Source organism: Ctenopharyngodon idella, chromosome 10 (assembly GCF_019924925.1).
Source record: "Ctenopharyngodon idella isolate HZGC_01 chromosome 10, HZGC01, whole genome shotgun sequence".
Taxonomy (NCBI): domain Eukaryota; kingdom Metazoa; phylum Chordata; class Actinopteri; order Cypriniformes; family Xenocyprididae; genus Ctenopharyngodon; species Ctenopharyngodon idella.
Window position 1 is genome coordinate 40,195,709 of NC_067229.1, and position 19,348 is coordinate 40,215,056.

The window sequence follows — 19,348 nt, forward strand, 5'->3', positions numbered from 1 at the left end:
CATCTCCCATGATTCCACGCTCAATCTCGGCATCATCAAGCTACGCCTTTGTTTTGAAAAGGGGACCTCTAGCAGCGGAAAGTTACATATTGTGCCTTTAATTTATATATTGATATTTTTTATATTTACATAATAGATTAGTTTTTGTTGGTGGGGTGGGGTGGACGGGGGGATTATTTGATCAATTTTTTTTTCTAACTTAACCTTTGTGTTGTATTCAAAGCATTATTGTGCTATTGATTAAGTTTTTTTTTTTAGTGTTTTTTTAATATTTATATTTATATTTAATTTATTCTTGTTTCTGTTTTTGTAATTTTAGTACTACAACATTTTATTTTAGTTGCCAAGGCAACATTTCTAATTTCTAAAGTGTTTTGCCTAATATTTATATTTTATTTCAACTTTGTCAGTTAGTTTTAGTTAACAATAACAACACTGGTTGTCAATCCTTTAAATTTTTTTCTTCTCAAAACAAAAACTTATAATTGTTAATAAACCAACAGCCAATGGTTGATTGGGCATCAAGCCTCACATCAAAAGGTAAAGTGTGCTGTGCTTTCATGTGTTTTCTGAAGACGCTGAGTTTATTCTTGCCGCCACAAAAGGCCAGTGATTACTGGAATCTTGTGCAAGTGGTTTTCGGATGCGTTTTACAGGATTTAGATGTTAATGGTGTTCTCTCTCTGACTGTGCCCTGTCCTCTTTTTCTCATCTGGATGCTGGTGGGTTTCTAGACCGGGGACTCTGAGGTTAGCTTCTCTGTCTGCACGACTGCTGTGCTCTCGCATGGCACCTCACATCTGGGGGGGGCATTTCATCAACTCCCCCGACACACTGGCACTCATAACTGTGATTTCCCAGCTGTTTGACAAGACTAGTGTCTATAGGAATAACTCACTGTTTTTTACACATTTCAGTTGTAGATAGGCAGTTGTTTTTCCTCTAAAATGGTGTCTTTAGTGTTCGTTATGGATCAGATTATTGAGGGATACAGAGCTGAAAATGGGAATTTAGGAGAATATAATAACACAATGTAAATAACTATCTGTTAAATGGCTATAGTATGATGGAGACGAAAAGATAAGCACTCTCGGTCTCAAGAAAAATCCCATCCCCATGGACACAAGGGCCACAGGGCACCCGTCGTCCTGCCAGTGTGTGAGGGGGGGAGTCTGAATGGAGGCGTTTGATGAAAGAACTCTTTGTAGAGTCAGGCTCATGGCACTTGATTCCATGTCCGTCGCAGAGGGAGGCCTGTGCCATTACCCTGTACAGCAGTTTGCATCTGTTGGACTGTAGTTCGGATGGGGATCTTCATACATCTCTTATCTTCCTTTTCTTTTTGTGTAACGGCTGCAGGTTGGGGTCAATTTTTAATCTGTTCAGGAAGTCAACTGAGACTCAGTTGCAGAAATGCACTCATCAAACTATTCAAACTGTATTTCAGTTAATTTCCTAAACTGGATTCGTGTGACGGAATTTGACCTCAATTTATGTATATTTCGTCATCCTCCTTGACAAAGGGGGGCATTTAGAGTCCATCCTCTAATGTGTGCCTACTTAATCCCACTTGTTTCTGTACTTATATCCAATGGCTCACATCTCCATGTTGTTCCAATTTTGTCTCCCCATCCACCCCTTTTTTAGCCCACGACCCCTGATGCAATCAAAAACAAATGATTGAGGTGGGATTGTGGAAAAGGGGATTACACTTACATACTTTAGGACTAATGTAACCTGTAAAACTTGGCTTTAATTGTTTAGTTGCATTAACACTGTGGTCTACTGAAACACATCCTGAGTGCCACCACAACAGAATACATTGAGCCTTTTATCCAGACCAGGGTTGAAGTCAATATCAGACACCCAAGACCCAAATCCAGACCAATAATGGAGCCATTAAGACCAAGACATGTCTGTCCAAGCTATGAGACCCAAACCAAGGGCATGTTTAGTTGATTTTTAAAGGTCTTAACCCTATAAATCATATTTGATACATTTCTGAGGCCTCTAAATTATCTACATGATCAAAACTTTGCTGTTGTACACAATCTACTACATGCCTTCTGTTGTCTGATTGATAGTTTATACTTTTTTAAAAGCCTTAAAGTAAATCGCGCCCCTTCACGTTGTGTACATGTGTCTTACTATGAAATCTTTACAGATTTTTATAAAGTAAATGTAAGAGTACCTATACATTGTTACTAATATTTCAAGACAACACTTACTGGACTGAAGTAACTTCGGTTACTCATTATTTAAAAAAGTCATGTTAAAATGTGAGTATCAAATATGATACATCAGGCTTTTGAGGAACGTTATATGTTTTGCTCCCTAAAACTAAGCATTTATATACCATCTTACTAAGATGTTTTATTGGAATATGTAGAGTAACAACTAATATTTAAATGCATTTTATATAAGTAGTCTGCTATACTATGGTAATTCATTACACACTATCAGAATTTAATCTTACTTTTTGGCCATATATATATATACACAAAACTGAGGTGTATCTTTTCCTCCCTGAGTATGTGCTCATATTCTCACTATATCATAGTATATGAGCCATAAAAGCCTGATGCATAAAATATGGTACACAACAGCTTTACAGGGTTAAGACCAAGACCACATCAGTACACCAACTCAGATTCAGACATACTATATTCTCTCACCCACAATGGGTCTCATTCATGAAGCACGAGCAGAACAATTTTTGTCTAAAACCATTCTTACATAATCTTTGCATTCAGTTAAGGTACATACAATTTATTTTGCTCATGTTTTCTGAATGAGACCCAGTGTCTGAAACGCGGAAAGTGTTGAATTGGAGGGGCAAAACTGGTGCAAACAGGACAACAGGATATGTGACCAAAATTACGGAAATGATCGCCTCTGTGGGTTGGGTTTGTTCAAGTCTGGCAACCCAAAATGAGTCAAAAGCGATCATTTCACCTTAGTTTTATAATTAACGCCACTGAGTGAGTTTTACAGTGTTCGTATGTATTTCCTCTTCCTCCCCCTGAGTCTGAGAATGTTATGACTGTGCACATCCTTGCAGACCTTTTCAATGCATGGAGTGTATTAAGCTGCACTGACACAATACAGTACCAGCCTACCTGTAGTGCCTGCTTTTATGTGTCTAAGCTAAGATGACATTTCAGTTGAATGAATTTTCCCCTTTTTGATGTTGTCACCTCTGTTAAGATTAGAATTTAGATTTTAGCTTCAGACCAATTATGCCTTGTCTTCCCCACTAAGCCCCAATGTTGTTGTCTATTCTGATGAAAAGCAACCCTGAACATTTACCCTCCCTTCCCTTTTAATTACCCTATTAATCAGAATGACTCCTTTCTAAGGACTGTTCTCTAAAGAAGTCCTAACTTAAAGATAAAACCTAATGACTGAAATAATATCTTCAAGTAAGGATGGATTTTTTCCGTTTAGCTGTCTAGGTCCTTGTTAGGGAACAAGAACCTTTGTATTTTGCTCAATTAAATGATTGTCTTGAGACTTCCAATTTTTTGGGACTCTGTTAGCACATCATTCAATATGAAAATCTTCTAACAAGATGCCTTAAGGTTTCACTAAAAGTTATTTCATGATGTCTATGTCAGTTGTCATGCTTTGAATGTTACTGTCGTCTCAGGCTGGTGGCTCAGATGTGGAGCGTACCAAGAAAAAGAGAAGGGGAGATCGATACTCTGTTCAAACATCCCTCATTGTGGCAGCCCTGAAGAAAATGCTTCCCATTGGACTTAACATGTGCTCTCCTGCAGACCAGGAGCTCATTAACCTGGCCAAGACACGCTATTCTTTGGTAGTGTGGTCACCATATATCTGTCTGTCTCTCTATCTATCTTATAAGCCTAGATGTTTTAATAAAGTTTCACTTTAGGTTGGTCAGTAAAAAGGTAAACTGAGCCGATCTTTTGTGTTGTTGACCCATAGAAAGACACAGATGAGGAGGTGAGAGAGTTCTTGCAAAATAACCTGCACCTCCAGGGCAAGGTAAGTGTATGTCTGCATGTTTGTTTTGATGTTGATGTTAAAGTGTTTTTAAAAAGTGTTTTTGCAGATTCCGAATGCTATCTCTCTTTCTCTCCTCAGGTCGATAACCCGTCTATGCGCTGGCAAATGGCACTGTATAAGGAAATGGCAGGAAAGGCAGAAGATGCAGATGCCCCGGAGAAAGTGGTGAAGCGTGTTCAGGAGGTCTCTGCAGTCCTCTACCACATAGAAGTGGTGAGTTTGTATTCAAAGATCTGAAACATCCAGTTCAACTGAAATAATGCACAGCATAACAGCAAAGCATAATAATAGCCAATCCATATGCAGTATAAACAGCCCAAGTATAGTTGTTTTGCCTCTATTTGAACGTATGTCTACTGTTCCATCTTCAGACAGAGCACCCTTTCAAGTCCAAAAAGATGGTTTGGCATAAACTGCTGTCAAAGCAACGACGTAGAGCGGTGGTGGCCTGTTTCAGGATGACTCCCCTTTACAACTTGCCCAGGTAAGACAAGACACGATCATACGAGTGGATGTTTCTGTGCCAGTCGGTCTGTTTCATAGAATGAAATAATGAGAAAAGGGGGTAGCAGGACTGGAGAAAGTCTTTGAAGATACATAAATGTTTACCATCTCTCAGGCATAGAGCATCTAACATGTTCCTGGATGGGTACAAGCGGAACTGGATCCAAACCGAAGGATATTCCTTTGAGGACAGAATGATTGATGACCTATCTGTATGTGCTCAAAAATTACATGCATTTTAGCAATTTTTAGTGATGTAATCCACATGACATAGATTTTGTTCTCACTGATGTAGAAAGCAATGGAGGAGGAAGAAGAGGAGGAAGAGGAAAAGGAGACAAAGCCGGATCCTCTTCATCAGCTCATCCTTCACTTTAGTCGCACCGCCCTCACTGAGAAGAGGTGAGATCCCTTCACACTCCTGGTTAGTGAATGACACATCTGGCTCCTGGTGCAAAAAGACATAATCACATGGCCATAACCAGTGACTGTTATACAGACAGCTCAAGCTATACAAGTTGTTCACATGGTTTTTTGTCAATGTAATGTAATCATCTATTACAAAATAAAAACAACTCACAGATATATAATAAATAGGTTTATAAGTACTGGATAATGTACAGTCAGTCTGTCTTTATCAATAATGTACATTTTAGCAGTCATTATACAAAAAAATTTACCATCTCTATTCAGAAAATTATATTTCTAATTATACTAATATACTGTATATATATATATATATATATATATATATATATATATCTTATTACATCTGTGGTTATGTCTTTGACTCATTATTTTTTATCTCCTTGTCCCTTCTACTTCTGCTCTCTCACAGTAAATTGGACATTGATTACTTATACATGGCATACGCTGATATCATGGCTAAGGTGAGACCTTTTGTCCAATTTACTATTGTTTATTCTAATTTTATTTTTATCTGTGATAAAATGTATACATATTAATTTACTGTAAACTTTCTACACGTTTTACAATGTTCTTTGTCCATCTCTATTGAATTTAGAGTTGCCACCTCGGCGAAGAGGATGAGGAGGGAGAGGAGGAGGAGGAGGGGGGAGAGGAGGAGATGTCCTTTGAGGTGCGACAGACAGAGATGGTAGGGGGAGTCCGGGGGCTGGGGACGGGGAAGACACAGAAGCGGTAGAGTGACATCCAAACCAACCACTGTATCATCCGTCCATTCACTGACATCCCATCTTATGTTTCTCTGTCTGGCCTGTGCTCTCTGATCTCTCTCTGTTTCTCCACCTGACTCTGCCTAATGTGTTATTAACATCATCACACTGCAGCATCTTTAAAACATTTTTAAAGTTTTTCTTTTTTTCAGTTTTTTTTTATTATTATTATTATTATTATTATTATTTTGACATAGAGCTTTGAGCCACCTACTAAACACAGATGTATAAAAAAATTAACTAAATACATTTTCTTGACAAATATATTATATATGAAAAGACTCATATTTGGACTCATTTTACAGTTTGCACCAAAACAGCATTATTATTAAGTGTTTAGTAGTTTGTGCTTAAGGAGATTTTTTTATTCTTTTTGTTGTACCTTTCAGATATGAACATACAAGGGTGAATTTCATAAAGAAATCAAAATAAAAAAACAGGAATTATATAATATAAAATTATAATTTTATAATTTTTATATTTTCAATTATACAAATATACTTTTCCTGGATTGTTGAGGTAAATTTGAGACCTCGGAGAAATTTCAGTGTGAAATTTCACCAGTTGCAGCTTTAAAAGTTCTAAGGAAACAATATCCTTATGATTGCTTTTTAATGATTTGTTGGATGATTTATTGTTTTCTTGCTGTGATCTTTATGAGCAAGGTGTCGAGTGAACATGCATTTTACTAATATATGCTGTTTCACAGTTTGAGTAATCACTAATGATGGCGTATTTGTCATATTTATGTTTCTGTATGCTTTCTATTCTGTTTCTTACCTTGATTTACTTTAACTCATTCACAATAATTATGTAAAAGTGACTAATCAATAGCCGCTTTTCCACCGTCCATCCCAACGGTTCTAAGAATGGTAAGGAACGGTTCCAGTTATATTTCCATTTGAGCCTGGTATGGCATGGCACGATTACAAACCGTTCTCGGCACGTAGAATATGTGTAGTGACATCGCAACTCACAATTGGTCACTTGTCTGTTCGTCTGGCTACCAGTTTCTCTGTAGCTGGTTAAGCGTGCTGTTTGAGTGACGTAAACACAAATTAAAGAATTAGTTCACTTCAGAATTAAAATTTACTCATGTCATCCAATATTTTCATGACTTTCTTTCTTCAGTTGAAAAGAAATTAAGGTTTTTGAGGAAAACATTCCAGGATTTTTCTCCATATAGTGGACTTCAACAGTTACCAACAGGTTGAAGGTCCAAACTGCAGTTTCAATTCAGCTTAAAAGGGTTCTACACGATCCCAGCCGAGGAATATGGGTCTTATATAGTGAAACATTTTCTAAAAAAAAAAATATATACATATATATATTCCGTCTACATCACGCATGACCTTTCCAACGTGATTACGTAATGCGTGGCACATCGCAGAGCTAGTGCAAGACGAGCATTTGTGGTTAAATAGTATATAATTTTTACTCGTTTTGCTAGATAATACCCTTATTCCCCAGCTGGGATCATGTAGAGCCCTTTGAAGCTGCATTGAAACTGCAATTTGGACCTTCAAACAGTTGTACCCCATTGAAGTCCACTATATGGAGAAAAATCCTGGAATGTTTTCCTCAAAAACCTTCATTTCTTTTCGACTGAATAAAGAAAAACATGAACATCTTGGATGACGTGGGGGTGAGTAAATTATCAGGAAATTTTAATTCTGAAGTAAACTAATCTTTTAATAATAAAACTAAAAGAAATATCTGATCATCCTCGTGATCGCTATTTACATCTCATATTGTCTGTAAACTCTTGTGTTTCCAAGGCAAAGACTGACGCATTTGTATTACATTCCAAAGAGCTCCGTTATCAGCTCCACAGTGGAAAATGGAACCATATCTGTACAAGCTGGGCGGGATTGTCATGGAATGGAACGGTTAAGCAAAGAGAATGGTTTGGCCTGACAGTGGAAATCGGCTTATGTTTTCCCCCATACTGACATAGTATACTGACACACAGACTACAGTTAAAGCCAGAGCAGTCTCCTAGTCTGCACACACTCACAGAGGAACAAACACACAGGAACATCCATGACAAAGTGGATTGTACGTGCAATACACACACTCACTCAGGCTGAGCGTTTATGTGTAGACATGGTAAGAAGAAATGCACACACTTTTGGGTGTTTAGGCCAGGCTTACGGGGAGGGGGGTGGCATGGGTGGGGTGGGAGGTTTGGGAGGGGGGTTTATTATGCATGCAGTAATTTTTAAATGATAAATTTTATGATTCAATTAATTTTTGGAAAAGCAAGCTTCTGTAAGTAAGCCAACTTTTGCATTTGCTTTTTAAAAAATTAATTTTTGTATTAAAAAGCTTGCTTTTATTATAACTTTACGGATAACATTATGTTATGGAATTGTATTTGTTAAAATATCTACAATTTAAAATAATTAAATTTCAGTTTTATTTCAAAATGAGTTGTATGATGATGTTTGGTAATGTTGGGTTAAGGGTTACGTATATTTTTTAGAAGCACTTACCTGAGTTTACTGTTCGTTTCCCAACAGGAGACAGAGCTGTAGATGAGTAACACCTGTATGGCTCTTTGTTTCTCTGTGAGATGCAAAGCCATCAGGAGAGTTTACTGTAGTCCAACGTTTGCTCTGATAGACAAACGTGAGAAATTAGTATGACTTTCCCATAACTAATGATGATGGTGGGGTTGATTGGGAGCATGCTAAATGAACATGAGTGAAAGAGAAGAGAGTTTTAGAATATAAAAAAAAAAAAATCAGCGGAGCCCAAATCTTACAATCACCCAATCTCGCCTTAACACTGTTGTAATCACATTTTAACTAAAATAAATCCACTTTGTTTTATAAAATATTTAGAGATACATGCGAGAAAGCTGTTATACCAGATGTCTGGGTTTTACAAGTTTTCAGTCGTTAAGGTGAGATCACGTTAGAAAAATTTGCGAAAGAAAAAGGTCTGTTGTCTATTATCAATGGTGTAGCCATGTATGGAGCACAGCTCACATAGAAATAGAGTGCAACAGTTGGGTTCCGAAAGTAAAAACTCTCTATAGGGAAATTGATTTTTAACTTATAAACTTTTGAAGACGGCTTGCTGTGAGCTATGAGGCTTCTGTTGAAGCCGTTAGCCCGCAGTATTGCAACTTAGTTTTAAAACAATCATGTTTAACAGCAGAATTTGTCCTACTTTATCCATGATGCTGTACATAAAATTCTACCAATCAGAATCAAAACAAATAAAACGCACCAAAATATCTCATTAGCTCCACCCACTCCCATGAAGCACCGCAAAAGATGTAATTGAGTCGGTCTCCCTACGCTCTCAAAATACTTAAATATTTGAATATATTTGCATATTTATACAATAAACTTGAATTCTGTTTGGGAAAAATTTCTTCCTACCGTGAATTTGGTCACATTTACCATTGTTTGGCGAATTTTCACAGGCGAAATTCAGTCATTTCAATATCAATCCATGCGATCCGGAATTTCACATGAAGGCGAAACATTTCCTCACACAGATTTCGCAACGAGATCAAATTGGGCACTCGGATTCGCCACTTTGACTAACAGAAAGCTGCTTGGTTTGAAAGTGACTTCTGTGTGAGCTGTGCTTCATACATTGTATACTATTGACAATAGACAGTCAACCTTTTTTGTACACAAACTTTCACTAATGTGACTGCATCTCACTGACGTTTTTCCTACAACGACAGCCTCTTGTTTTGGGTTGTCATGACAGTAACATTACATGCTCACTGCTGCCCTCTGTCATCTTCACAGTAATACCAGTTTCTAAATTTAGAAATACCCACTGAGATAATTTTATGAAAATGCAAGTGACTTTAATTGTCACTCTACATATCATTTTCCAACGCCCACAGACATAATGAACAACATTTTTGTAACGGGATCTTGAAAAGCACGCAAAATAAGACTTATGAATAACAAGTAGCACTTGGTCAAGATAAACAATATCGCTTATAAAGAAAGATGATTTTACTGTTATGGTTACTGTAGTTCAATTGCTGTAGTGGAGCAGTGAGATTGAGCAGAATGAATGGTTTGTGAGAAAGGGGATGCATTAAAGGCTTTCAGACAGTTCACTTTTTCAATGTTTAACCCTACAGGAAAAAGAGATGGAAAAGCAAAGACTCCTCTACCAGCAGTCACGTCTACACAACCGAGGGGCTGCTGAAATGGTCCTACAGATGATTAGTGCCTGCAAGGGTACACGTTCACTCTTACACCCAAACACTACTGGATCTTTTCAAGTCTTTATTGAAGCTTGAACTCTTAAAGGGTTAGTTCACCCAAAAATGAAAATTCTGTCATTTATTACTCACCCTCATGGAGTTCCACACCCGTAAGACCTTCATTGATCTTTGGAACACAAATTAAGATATTTTTGTTGAAATCCGATGGCTCAGTGAGGCCTCCATAGCCAGCAATGACATTTCCTCTCTCAAGATCCATTAATGTACTAAAAACATATTTAAATCAGTTCATGTGAGTACAGTGGTTCAATATTAATATTATAAAGTGACGAGAATATTTTTGATGCGCCAAAAAAACAAAATAACGACTTATATAGTGATGGCCGATTTCAAAACACTGCTTCAGGTAGCTTCGGAGCATAATGAATCAGCGTGTCGAATCAGCGGTTCGGAGTGCCAGAGTCACGTGATTTCAGCAGTTTGGCGGTTTGACACGCGATCCGAATCATGATTCGATACGCTGATTCATAACGCTCCGAAGCTTCCTGAAGCAGTGTTTTGAAATCGGCCATCGCTATATAAGTCGTTATTTTGTTTTTTTGGCGCACCAAAAATATTCTTGTCACTTTATAATATTAATATTGAACCACTGTACTCACATGAACTGATTTAAATATGTTTTTAGTACATTAATGGATCTTGAGAGAGGAAATGTCATTGCTCCCTATGGAGGCCTCACTGAGCCATCGGATTTCAACAAAAATATCTTAATTTGTGTTCCGAAGATTAATGAAGGTCTTACGGGTGTGGAACGGCATGAGGGTGAGTAATAAATGACATTATTTTCATTTTTGGGTGAACTAACCCTTTAAGTCTCCATTTATTGTTCTGCATGCCATCCTAAAAACACTTTTTTTTTCTTTTTGTACAGGTGAGACAGGATGCATGGTCTCTTCCACCCTAAAACTTGGTATTTCTATTCTAAATGGTGGGAACAGTGAGGTCCAACAGGTTAGTTATGATAGAGACAAGACAGTAAATTAGACCTTGCACTATTGCTCAGCTGTAACAGAATTGACCATTTGCTTGCAGAAAATGCTGGACTATCTGAAAGACAAGAAAGATGTGGGTTTCTTCCTCAGTGTCCAGGCTCTAATGCAGACCTGCAGGTATATTGTGACTGGAGGTTGTTGTCGTCTCACATTCGCACTTGTTAATAGATTGATTAAATCAGTATTTGGGGATCTATTGCAGTGTTTTGGACCTGAATGCCTTTGAGAGGCAGAATAAAGCAGAGGGTCTAGGTATGGTGTCAGAGGAGGGAACAAGTAAGTAGCATGTGAATAATCTAGAATCTTTTTACCTCAAGATTAATACCAATATATGGTCAAAAGGAAGATTTTAGATCAATACAGAAAGCTCTGAAGATGTCATTTGAGTGTATAGAGTAACTATATAGCGTATAGAGATAAACGTGTAGACTGTCTTGCACATCAGCTCCAAAACTTAAGGCCTAAATTAGATATGGCATCCAAGTATTCAATCATCCATCTGTAATCATACATGTTTGGTCATTCTAACATGGAAATGCATATAATTTTTGTTGACCAAATTTATCAGTAGAATAAATTAATTGTAATCATATTCTCATACACTCCATTTGTCTCCAGATGTAATAATCTAGTCTAATACAGTATAATGTCAGTAAACAGATTATGAAATTAGCCATAATTAATTCCCTTTTCACTCCATGTCGTCTGTTTGCCCTCAACTCACCATCCCTCTTTTTCCATGACTATACTTTTGTCCTCCATCTCTTTTCATTTCTCCTTTCCTTCACGGGCCTCAGACATGAAGCTAGAACGGGGTAAATAATGCCTCTGTCCCTCTATTTTTCATTTCTCTCTTCCTGTCACTCCTCTCTGTCCCTTTATATCTTTGAAATCAGTTTTGTTTGAAACTTTGCTTTTTTTGGTTTTGGAATAATATATATATATATATATATACCTTATGTGTATATATATATGAATTTTATCACTCAAGGATTTTTAAAAACATCTGTCAGTCACATCACAAATACAGATCGCAGAACGGCGTATCTGACTTATTCATTCACACTGACAGAATGTGGCTGAAGTGTTCTTTCTCCCCTTGAGTGTTGAAACAGATCTACTGTAACTCTAGAACTCTGAATTGTGTCTAATCTATAAAAAATGAGAAATAAATGTAATTATACAATTTATATATCCTGCATTTTAGTTATTCGGTGTAACAGACAAAGAAACATTTTTTTATTCATAATGTTGGTTTTTGCATTAATGAACTTTCCTTTCATGTATTTATAAGCATCAGCTTTGTTTTTACATCGAAAGAGGTATTAACCGTAATATGACCACACTAAAATCCTTAAGTTGTTTTTTAACCCTAACAAATACATATAACTTAAACTTACCAAATCCAGCCATTGGTTATGAATTGAGCCAAATCTGATCTAACTCTGTCTTGGCTTCACGATTTGCACCTAACATTACCCTATATGCCCTCCTATGTTTACCCCTGCCATGAGGTCATATTTAATCCAATAATCAATCATTCATAATTGCTCACATCAAAACAGAAGGCTATGTTAGTGGACAGCAGTTTAGCATTGCAACTTAACATTTTGTGAATTTTATATGCAACATATTTGCTGAAATGATCAAAGAAGCTATTTGTAAACAGATCATTCCCTGCTGAAGGCTTTGACTGAATGTGATTTTCATGAATTTAGCTTTGTGTAATGACCTCCTCCTTCCCTCCACAAACACAGCTGAGGTTTAGGATTGCAGTAGGTCTGTCCCGCATGCTAAAGTACCATCTATGTTAGGGCTTCATGTTGTAATTAATCCCCCTCTGTTTTTGAGCCACAGTACATGTGATTGTATATCAGTGTTCTTATATCTGTTTTCTAATAGGCACATTATTGTGTATGTGTATAGTTTATGTATATGTGTCATGTTATTTGGGTAAAGTAATTCTGTGACGTGTCTCATTTTGTGCTGCTGTAGTTCAGTCTGAGTTAAAGAACTAGTGATTATGCAAAAGGCTGTGTCTCATTCCACTCCCTGGTTCCTAATGAAGTAAATCAGTTAAATTGTGCCATGACTGAGATCTTTTTGGTATCATTTGTTGTATATTTTTTGCCCATTGTTATTATATCTGTTAAAAATTACAGTACCACTATGAAATATTAGTTTGTCCTCCATTTCTGATGATTTTACATGACATCAGTGAATATAGTGAGCAACTCATGCTCACTGGTTTATTGGTGCTTTCTAGGATTTTTTAGTGCACTGGGCAGGATACCTTGTCGTACTTAATACTGAACTGGGCAGTGGATTGAAAGACTCCCAAAAAGAACTAAATTACCTGCCTATCTCTTGCAGAAAGGGACAAAAATATTGCAGTTTGCACTAACATTATAACATGAGAGATTGGAGGCAGTTTGTTTTCTCTAAGCTGTTTAATCTCTCTTTCTTCCACTTACTGTCTTTCTCTTCTCAGTTCTAATCAAACTGCCCCTACACTAAACCTGTGATGAGTGTCACAAAGACATATTCACCTTTATGTGATGTATTCCCACATATTTCCTATCTTCACATAGGTGAGAAGGTGATGGCTGACGATGAGTTCACTTGTGACCTCTTCCGCTTTCTGCAGCTCCTCTGTGAGGGTCACAACAATGGTGGGTTCTGAATCTGCACATAAATTGCAGTGAATATGAACATTTGTACTGTGATTTATTGCAGTTTGTTTTCATTTGTGCCCCAGAACCATTCTTTAAAAAAATCCAGTTGATTCTATCATTATTTACACACCATCATATTGTTCCAAACCTGTAAGCTGTCATGCTGTAAAACAGTGTGAATTTGAAGAACCAAGGAAATGCAATGTCTGTCTGTAGCATAGATTGTTTAACCATCTGTGAGTTTACTTCCACTTTAGACTTCCAGAATTACCTCAGAACACAGACAGGCAGCACCACCACCATCAATGTCATTATCTGCACAGTGGATTACCTGCTTAGACTACAGGTGAGGTCATTTTACCCTCGAAAACCCTGATAAAGTGTTGCTTTCTGCACACTTATTGCTTTGTGGGTATATATTTTCTCTCTCCAGGAGTCGATCAGTGATTTCTACTGGTATTACTCAGGAAAAGACATCATAGATGAACCAGGCAAGAGAAACTTCTCTAAAGCTATGACAGTGGCCAAACAGGTGTTCAACAGCCTTACTGAGTATATCCAGGTGCATCTTATAATTATTATTTTTTTGATCATTGACATTCTTATTCCATTTATTTACTATATTCATTTATTTGTCTTTTATGATTGCATAGTTGAATGGTTGAATTTTCTCCTTAAAAGAATCTACTTGCTATGATTCTCAGTACATTAATTTCCCCTAAAATCATACATTTATTCACATAGCTGGCATATATTGAGGTTATCTCTCTGTTTCAGGGTCCCTGTACAGGCAACCAGCAGTCCCTGGCCCACAGTCGCCTGTGGGATGCTGTGGTGGGCTTTCTGCACGTGTTTGCCCATATGATGATGAAACTGGCTCAGGTAACCCATCTGAACTTGATTCTTCTGTTTTGTACACCTTTTTTTTTTTGCATTCATTCTCTCTAAGTCCACTATGTCGCATAGCTGAAATAAACATTCATGTACATGAAGTTGGCTTAGTGTTTTCTGTAGGGCTGGGACAATAAATTGTTGCAATAAATCGAGAAATGGTTCTGGATCGATTCTGAGATTTTCCGGATGCATTGCAATTCTCTCTTGAATCGATTCTGACTTTAGTTTGTAACAGCAGATGGCGCTTTAGACTAGTTTTTAACCGCACACTCAAATGCTCATGAAGAAGATCGCTCGTGTGTTCGGCTGACTCTTTGCTGAGTCTGAGAATGTACTTGCACCTCAGAATGCTTTTATGATGCGAGATTAATGTACACAGCCCACTGCAAACACCCTTGTAATTCGCTTTAAACTTTTCGAAGTTTATGAATGATTATTTTATAGAAGGGTTTATTTTATAGGTTGGTTCTAAAGCACACAGTGCCACCTGCTGTTACAAACTAAGCTCAGAATCGATCCAGAATCATTTCTCGATGTATTGCAACGATATATTGTCCCAGCTCTAGTTTTTAGTATGAGTAATTTCTCAACTTGATATATGGGTAGTTTTTATACAGTATCTCAGCATTGTCTATTGAGTATAAAACCATACTACACAGTTTCTCTGTCATGTCAGTGGATCTACACAGTTTCACCAGTAGCAAATATATTTCTACTAAAAGGGCTTATTTATTACTTTAGCGGCTAAAACAAAATGCATGAAAATTAAACTATAGTAGTGTAGAACTCATGTTGAACTGTTTTAATTATTGTATTACATGCTAATGTTAAGAACATGTTACATTCCTTTTTAAATTTTAAACAACTAGTGTGTTGGAATGTAATACTGTTTTTGCTCTCAATGCTTTACTGATTAATTAAACTGTTTTTCATACGCCGTATGCAGGGAAGAGTATGTATCACTCTATTTATCTATTGAAGTGATTGTATTTGAGTTTTCCCCATTCATGTTCCGGATTCCCAAATCCAGGTTGTTTGAACCCAAGAATATACATTTGGAAGTATTTAAAGATCCCCTTGTTTATTTCTGCATATTTTAGCTGAAGTATTTAACATTTTAAACACAAAATCTAGTGTTACTGTTCATTTAATATGATGATTTTGCTTAAAATTTCTGCAAGAAATGAAAATTGCTATAAGCATGCAAACAAGTGGGTCAAACAGCCTGAGAAAATGGATGGAAGGCAGTTAACATAACCCAGAAAAAACATGTGTTTTCAGCTTTATATGTTTTTTTAATTAAAAAAGTGTTTTGTACTTTATATAATTCTTCCTTTGGTGTGCTGTTTGATTTTATTTTTTTATGATTTTCATGATCTCTTGTATTTATAGAGTGTTTCTGTTTCTAATAATTAACCCCTGTTATTGTTGCTGCATGCAATAACCTGCATTTAAATGTTGCAGCATTTTACATTATCCTCAGCCAATCTGATAAGGTAAAGTTTCTTATAAAGATGCTAATGTATTTTTTTTGTGTCCATACCCTTAAACTGCAAGGTAAACCCTCATAAATAATGAATACCTTATTATTCCCCTTTAAAGAATTATTTACAATCTTTAATTTCTGTTAATTCTGTTAATTTAGATTATATATTTATTATATATCGACATGCATTTTATGTTATTTTACAGCTAGTATGTCAAATCTGTTTTCTCGTAGGATTCCAGTCAGATTGGTCTTCTGAAGGAATTGTTGGACCTTCAGAAAGATATGGTGGTCATGCTACTGTCTTTGTTGGAGGGTATGATAACAATCTTGCATTTATGTTCATCAATTTCACATTATTCAGTCTAGACCTGATTACACTGTATGGCTCTGTATTTGACAGGTAATGTTGTAAATGGCACCATTGCTCGTCAAATGGTGGATATGCTAGTAGAGTCCTCCAGTAATGTAGAAATGATCCTTAAATTCTTCGACATGTTCCTCAAGCTAAAGGACATTGTTGCATCTGACGCATTCCGCGACTATGTGACAGACCCCAGAGGTTTGATTTCCAAGAAGGACTTCCAGAAGGCCATGGACAGCCAGAAACAGTACACACCTTCAGAGATTCAATTCCTATTGTCCTGCTCTGAGGCAGATGAGAATGAGATGATTCATTACGAGGAGTTCGCCAGCCGGTTCCAAGAGCCAGCAAAAGATATCGGATTTAACATAGCGGTGCTGCTAACCAACCTCTCTGAACATGTTCCTCATGATACCAGGTTGCAGAACTTCCTCGAACAAGCTGAGAGCGTTCTGAACTATTTCCGCCCATTCTTGGGGCGCATTGAGATAATGGGCGCCAGCAGGAAGATTGAGAGAATCTACTTCGAGATCAGTGAGGTGAATCGTAAGCAGTGGGAGATGCCTCAAGTCAAGGAGTCCAAGCGGCAGTTCATATTTGATGTGGTCAACGAGGGTGGTGAATCGGAGAAGATGGAGCTTTTTGTCAACTTCTGTGAGGACACCATTTTCGAGATGAATATCGCTTCACAGATTTCAGAGCAGGATGAGGAGGAGAGAGAAGAGGATGAGGAGGAGGAACCTGAAGGAGGAGATGGAGAAGGCGGTGGTGATGAAGAGGGTGGTGGTGAGGAGGGCCAGCCAGAATCAAGCTCTGCCTTTGCCGATTTCATCCAAAGCATCATGAATTTCCTGGGCATGTTCACCTTTAGGAATATTCGCAGACAGTACCGTAGGCTCAGAAAGATGACCATCAAGGAAATTGTGGTAGGACTTGTTACCTTCCTGTGGACAATCCTCATGGGCATCCTCCATTTCATTTACAGTGTGTGTAAAGGTTTCTTCCTGCTCATCTGGCATACACTTTTTGGAGGCGGTTTAGTTGAAGGGGCTAAGAACATCACTGTGACAGAGTTACTGGCCAGCATGCCGGATCCTACACAGGACGAGGTGCACGGAGACCTACCTGGAGAACCAAGGGGTGGAGAGGAGCAGGATACTGGAGGGATAACGGACTCAATGGAAGCAGGAGGGGGAGAGGAAGAGGATGAGGACATCCAGGAAAAAGATGGTGGGAAGATTCCTGGTATCGATACACCTGGTGGACTTGGAGATATGGGTGACACCACCCCAGTGGAACCACCAACTCCAGAGGGCACTCCATTAATGAAGAGAAAAATGGTATGTGGGTTGTCATTTTGCTGGTTTCCTTATGTTTCTTCATCAATGTTCTAAACAAAGATGTGTGATGTTGGTACTTGTTTATTTATGTTGCAGCAATCAGAAGAAGCAGGACCTGAGCAACCTCCTGCTATCGAAGAACCTCCTCCTGAACCTGAGAAAGCAGAGTGAGTGACTCCCAAATAAAGGGAAAACAAGACATTGCAATGTTTGTGTTTGATTCTTTAGAGTATTTTAGATGGCTTTACCATTTTAATGACCATCTTCTATGTGTAACAGCACTGAGAATAGAGAGAAGGCAGAGAAAGAAGCAGAGGTCAAGCCTGAGACAACACCAGAAGAACCAAAACCTGAGAATGCCGCCAAAGCAAAGAAAGAGAAGAAATCAGCCAAAGGGGCAGGATTTGAGCTCTGGAACGAGCTGGATGTTCAAAGAAATAAATTCATGGTAGAGCAACATTCTTATTTTCTTCTTAATCTACAAATGGTGAGTTTTAGTTACTTTTGATTTGCTGTTAATCTCCACTTCCATCTACAGAACTGTTTGTCCCGTAACTTCTACAACCTTCGTTTCCTGGCTTTGTTCATCTCCTTTGCCTTGAACTTCATTCTTCTATTCTACAAGGTTGTAAAACAGGTTTTAGATTTTTACACTGTTTTCCCTTTTTAATTTTTGGTTAATTTGGGTTTCGGGGCTCCTTTATATGTCATTTTGTTTAAATTTTCAAATATTCATGACCATTTTTAATTCATTTCAAAATGTCATGCCTCACAATTATGTTGCTTTCAAATACACATACAGTAGATATAAAAATAAAATCTATTTTTTAACAAAAATATTCAATTAAGATTGTTTTTAAGGCACCATATTTTTATTTCTCCAGGTATCCGATAGTCCTCCCGATACTGATGAGTTTGAAGGCTCAGGCATGTTTGAAGGCTCTGGCCTGTTTGAAGGCTCTGGGGAGGACTTTGATGGCTCTGGCAGAGAGGATGGAGCTGATGGTGATGATGAGGAAGGTCCTGTGTATTATTTCCTGGAAGAGAGTACCGGATACATGCAGCCCACTCTGTCCTGCCTGGCCATTCTGCACACCGTCATCGCTTTCATAACAATCATCGGATACAACTGCCTCAAGGTTTGAATCACTAGTTTCACTTTTTAAGGCCTGAACTTGTATGATTATCAGTCTTGATTCAGGTTGGTTTTTATTTAATACTGATCTGGAATATGTACAAGAATATTCTTATTTATTTGTGCTTTGCATAAGTGATCATGATGTCATGGTCCTTTAGATTCCACTGGTGATTTTTAAGAGAGAGAAAGAGCTGGCGAGAAAGCTGGAGTTTGATGGTCTTTACATCACTGAACAGCCAGAAGATGATGACATCAAAGGCCAGTGGGACAGATTGGTGATAAACACACCGTAAGTGTCTTGATTATAGAGCTGTTTCTTACTAGATATATCTGGAAATGGACATGTTGACTAAAATGAAAGTTGACCTAGATTTTGTTTTGAGGTCAAATTTGTTTTGTACGCCTTGTATGTGGTCCCTAATTTATGTTTTCATAATGCTCTAAAATAAGTGTTCTAATA

General features: G+C 37.6%; 2 protein-coding genes across 2 annotated transcripts in view; one reads left to right on the top strand and one right to left on the bottom strand.

Annotated features, from left to right (window-relative positions):
- ryr1a (ryanodine receptor 1a (skeletal)) overlaps window positions 1-19,348 on the top strand; it is a 55,284-nt gene that overhangs the window by 32,504 nt on the left and 3,432 nt on the right. The window contains exons 73-96 of the mRNA XM_051907762.1: window positions 3,650-3,820; window positions 3,952-4,011; window positions 4,111-4,245; window positions 4,404-4,516; window positions 4,652-4,748; window positions 4,832-4,938; window positions 5,375-5,426; window positions 5,561-5,635; window positions 9,853-9,952; window positions 10,871-10,950; window positions 11,032-11,108; window positions 11,194-11,267; window positions 11,789-11,806; window positions 13,583-13,663; window positions 13,924-14,012; window positions 14,100-14,228; window positions 14,444-14,548; window positions 16,281-16,362; window positions 16,450-17,750; window positions 17,847-17,917; window positions 18,030-18,198; window positions 18,289-18,375; window positions 18,635-18,889; window positions 19,047-19,177. Of these exons, the coding sequence (XP_051763722.1) occupies window positions 3,650-3,820; window positions 3,952-4,011; window positions 4,111-4,245; window positions 4,404-4,516; window positions 4,652-4,748; window positions 4,832-4,938; window positions 5,375-5,426; window positions 5,561-5,635; window positions 9,853-9,952; window positions 10,871-10,950; window positions 11,032-11,108; window positions 11,194-11,267; window positions 11,789-11,806; window positions 13,583-13,663; window positions 13,924-14,012; window positions 14,100-14,228; window positions 14,444-14,548; window positions 16,281-16,362; window positions 16,450-17,750; window positions 17,847-17,917; window positions 18,030-18,198; window positions 18,289-18,375; window positions 18,635-18,889; window positions 19,047-19,177 (3,659 nt within the window). The remainder of the gene's footprint in view (window positions 1-3,649; window positions 3,821-3,951; window positions 4,012-4,110; window positions 4,246-4,403; window positions 4,517-4,651; window positions 4,749-4,831; window positions 4,939-5,374; window positions 5,427-5,560; window positions 5,636-9,852; window positions 9,953-10,870; window positions 10,951-11,031; window positions 11,109-11,193; window positions 11,268-11,788; window positions 11,807-13,582; window positions 13,664-13,923; window positions 14,013-14,099; window positions 14,229-14,443; window positions 14,549-16,280; window positions 16,363-16,449; window positions 17,751-17,846; window positions 17,918-18,029; window positions 18,199-18,288; window positions 18,376-18,634; window positions 18,890-19,046; window positions 19,178-19,348) is intronic.
- il2rga (interleukin 2 receptor, gamma a) overlaps window positions 10,117-19,348 on the bottom strand; it is a 29,167-nt gene continuing 19,935 nt past the window's right edge. Inside the window, exon 6 of the mRNA XM_051907753.1 lies at window positions 10,117-10,205. Coding sequence (XP_051763713.1) covers window positions 10,198-10,205 — 8 coding nt within the window. The 3' untranslated portion in view covers window positions 10,117-10,197. The remainder of the gene's footprint in view (window positions 10,206-19,348) is intronic.